Here is a 4721-nt window from a genome sequence, read left to right on the forward strand (position 1 = left end):
TGTCGCTGGCATAGCCTCCGCGTCCCGAGAACAAGGTCGGCGGATCTTGTTATAGGACCACAAGCCAATGATGCAAGCGTATTACATAGACTACAGCGAGAAATTATGCAGATGGAGCGTAGGCTTCACAGGTTTCACGAGATCCAAGCCGCAAAAAGACATGGTATTGGAAAACAATTTGATGTTCAGCACATTTTAGCAGATCCCATGCTTATATCTGATCCGGACCTATCTGACTTTACTGAATCAAGCGACGATGACTTTCAAAGGTACATACCCCATTGTCTAATGCATGACGGCGTTCCCAAGTGTTGTATGGGATACAACTGATAACAAGGGATGTAGTTCAATGTTTGTTAGGGTAGCGGTAAAACTATACTCATTATAATCTCTACTCAAACAAATTGCTTACCATATTTGGATATTAATCATGCCTGTTAAACAGTCGTAACTAGTTGTAACGTAACAGTAACAGATCCCTAACTGGTTGTAACCCATTGTGTACTGTTCGTTCTTCCTTTTTGTTGCATTGTAAAACTTCATTTTAACGTTACAAATTAGTTCTCCAAGGAATCATTTTCTTATGCGCACCTATTACCAAAATGTGGTCGTGACCTGGCTTGACCATAATTTAATTAACCTAAAAACTTGTAATACCAATTGATGTGCCTGTGATATATCATGTCAATGGTGCACTAAATTCGTCAAGCGATGCAAAACAAATGGCCTAAATGATAATGTTTTATAAAAATAGCCCAATAATAATTCGAATTTATCATCATAATAAAATCAAGACAATTTAGACTTTAGATTGTGTTATCCTATATATCGTACCTTTGGCGGTGCGATCTATGCCAATAAATATGTTATTAAGGTATGCAATTGAATGTAGTAGAACGGTATACATATCACGATAACCATTCAACTGTTATGGTCGTTTTAGTGAAAAATATCCGATCACAAAAAACACGTTCAATTCTATTGTAAAATTGTTACTTCAATTTTCTACCAACTTTATAATTTTCTAACAATTTTATACAACCCAATACAAACTATTGATGACTACTAACACTAGATGCGATTACAATTGTAATCCACTTGTCTAAATTTGAAAAGAGTGAAACATCAATGGTGCCTGTATAACCTCGTCAATAAGTTGTAATAGCTTATTAACTGCTTGTAACGTACATATGCAGCATTCTCAAGTTGGGATAACCACTTAATGTCTCGTTCAAAATGTATAGTTACACATCATTCATCAACCTCATTTTGGGGGGAGGCGACGTCAACGCGTAGTTGCAATCCCTGTGTGTTATTTCTTTCCTGAAATGTGTAACGATGGCAAATCAGCAAATATTATTAATAAAACATACGATTAATGATATACGATGTCCAAGTCTCCAATTAATAACATTACATAAATATGTGCTGTAACGATAAAAATTTGTCACCTGAGGTGATGGTGCAAATACATGATATGCATCAACATCACAGTGTGTTGAAATTGCCCCACGCTCCTCCTACATTATATAGTATAAGTAATCGACTGTCAACAAATCATTACCAGTGCCTATATTACTCACTTATAAAGTTAAATTGGACTAGACATTATAACAAAAATGATATATCAGACCATTAAAACATCTCTGACGGAGTTATGCTTGGAAAAAATAGAAAATCTGGGATGCATCCATTCTGTAGGGACACTTGCAGGAGGCCCCTGATTAGCCAAACGGTGGACCTTGAAATAATAAAAAATAATACGTTATTAAAGCGAGCATACGTTAACTACATAATTTGCATGATTTGACAGCCTTCGGGAGCTCACCGTTACAATTAAAGAAAAAAAGGTAGCTCTACTACATGAACAAGAAGGTTTTATTTTAACAACTAAATGTAAGCATACCGTTTGACTTTCATCGATATCGGGAGCAACAGCATTTGGAGGGCCATTCACTGTCTGACTCATTGAATGCGTCTACAAGTTTCGTATGGGCAAAATCATTGTATGAGACAAACAAAATACGTATATCAGGAGGGATGACGGCCGTAACAACATTATCACACAATGTAACATCAATGTAACTATTTATGCTGTTAGAAACATCCAAATAAAAGCAAGAGTCATGTCCATTTTATACTAACCGAAACAGAGTCAGTAGATGAACGGCATCCCATAAACATGTATTCTTCAAATGAAATCGATGTCGGCTCCGATTCTGAGACCTACAGTATTGACACGGCAATAATATTATTTCATAATGAATGTTACCTAAACTTTAGTTAATAGTATAACAATAACTTAGTTTTAGCATAAATGTTCCCCATGTACCAAAATTTGATCCATACCGTAGTCTGTGTAGTCCTTGATAATCTAGATTTTCTTTTTACTCTGTCAAATTTATCGACCCAACTTCGCATCACTCTACTTTTCTTCCCACCGCCTCGTTTTTTAATGCCTCTTGCGACTACTGCCTCCCCCATTTCATTTACAATTTCAATTTTATCTCGTTCCTCCATATTCAGATTTTTTTGATTTTGCAAAGGTTGCTCTTCGCTTTCTGAGAGGAGGAGCTCAACTCTCTTTGACAAATCGGATATGACAGTGATTGCTACTTTGCTGGTGTCCTCCGACATTGCTGCTCGAGTTGCGACCTTAATCATGGCTGGAGCGAGCTCCCGATAACGAGTTGAAATCATTACTTTAGAATCAGCCACAACTTCCTATCCTCGCCGATCAAAACAGTCTCCAGCCCGAGCTCTTTTTGTCCATCGCCTCTTAATGTATTCAGGAGGAATTATTTTTATGCCCACGGTATCAAACACCTTCAACGCGTGCCCACATAAAATGCCTTCATTCTCGTATTTTTTACAACTGCAACGTACACTTAGATCATTCCGATTGAATACTACTGTTCTTTCAGGTCCTCCATCATACCTCATGACCGCAAACTCCACAAACATCGCTGCATCTTGTTGTCTCAATATAACCATAGCTGTTGACTCGCCATATTCATTTTGGAATGCAACAAATACGGTTGGTGAATACGTCTCTGATGCATGCACAAGCATAGGTGTTTGCCTTAACCCTACCATGGGGAGCTTTTGCCTCATTTCATATTCTGCGATCAGTTCATTATGTCTCTTTTCATCAACCACCCGATTGAAATGTCTAAAGAACTGCACAAGGTCATGATCCAGTTTCAAATGATTTTTAATTGCTGCATTTAGGCTTTCGCTGAGTTGGGTGCTTCGCATTCCCGCGGTCCATCTTTCTTTCATCATGCACCTTGCCCATTTATCACGAATTTTATACAACCCGGAGAGCCATTCATTATTTTCAAGATTGTGTTTCTTCACCATCGCCTCCCACACCCTATTGAATTGTTCCACTTCTTCAAACTCATACATGCAGGCACCAAACATGTATGGAAGATCACTATTTTCCTTGTAGTGATTGCCAAGATGTTTCATAAAATTACGCCTTATGTGAAACGTACATAGACCGTGAAATGTTTCAGGCATGACAATTGAAAGAGCGGCTGCCATGGCGTGATCTTGGTCGGTTAGTATGGTACTTGGATGTTTTCCGCACATTGCTTCTAAAAATGTACCAAACACCCATTTGAAAGAATCTATCGTCTCATCATACATAAGGGCAGCACCGAATATCACAATTTGCCTATGCTGGTTAAAACCCACAAATACTCCAAGTGGCCGGTATTCTTTATTTGTTTTGTAGGTTGTGTCGAATGTGACTACGTCTCCAAAAAAGTTGTAGTCAATTAACATTCCTGCATCAGCCCAAAAGATATTCGTTATCTGCTCTTCACAGTCCAGCTGTACGGCATGAAAAAAGGATGGATTCTCGAGTGTTTGCTCTTGAAAATAATTCAGCATGCTACCTGCTTCTCCATATTTCAAGCTCCTTTCCCGTCTCGTTCGAAGATATCGTTTAAGATCATCCCGAGTATATCCCACATTACCCATCCCACCTGCTTCCGTTCCCATAAGCTCATGGCTCTGTTTCAATGAAAGCCCAGCATCCTCGCTTATTTCAGCTTGGAATCCTTGAGCCACACTCACTTTTCTTTGTGATGGCATCATGTGAGCACATTGAGCAATGTGCAACTCATGATTATGCTCTAAGACAAGGTCATGCACACGGTACTTCATTGTCCCTCTAAACAACACGATAACCATTTTAGCTCCACACCCTGTTTTCGTCGGCGCTCGTGTCCTCTTTGGCATCACATCACCTTCATACTTGCGTTTCACACCTTCTTTGCAGCAACTATATCTCCTAGACGTGGTCACGCCGTCTTTGTCTTTATTCAGATAGTCTTTACGTCCACTGAAATCCATTTTAAAGGCATACTTGTTGTAAAACTTGTACGCATCCTCTTCACTGTTGAACTCCATTCCTAACTCAGGAGTCCCATTTTCTGCCAATTTGCTGCAATCCATTACTTTTGCTCCTGCTAATTATGCATCAAACACCCTAATTTGCAACATTTCATGAATAGTATGTACATAAACGAAAATATAAATGTATATTACCATTTATAATGTGTTAGGAATCACACATTACTCGTATACCAAATCCTATTATTACGCTTATCAATATGATTAATGATTCACATCACCTTACTTTTACTCTAAGACAACGGCATTATCTATGTACAAATACAACTCCATATACACTAACTTATACGGACTGT

The 4721-nt window shown here is 38.4% G+C and overlaps 1 protein-coding gene across 1 annotated transcript; it reads right to left on the reverse strand.

Moving 5' to 3' along the window:
* Positions 1-2724: 2724 nt before the first annotated feature.
* Positions 2725-4467, reverse strand: LOC113759829 (protein FAR1-RELATED SEQUENCE 5-like). Its single transcript, XM_027302405.1, has one exon. The coding sequence runs from the start codon at positions 4465-4467 to the stop codon at positions 2725-2727; it is 1743 nt and encodes a 580-aa protein (XP_027158206.1).
* Between the last annotated feature and the right edge of the window lie 254 nt (positions 4468-4721).

Source organism: Coffea eugenioides, chromosome 2 (assembly GCF_003713205.1).
Source record: "Coffea eugenioides isolate CCC68of chromosome 2, Ceug_1.0, whole genome shotgun sequence".
NCBI classification, from domain to species: domain Eukaryota; kingdom Viridiplantae; phylum Streptophyta; class Magnoliopsida; order Gentianales; family Rubiaceae; genus Coffea; species Coffea eugenioides.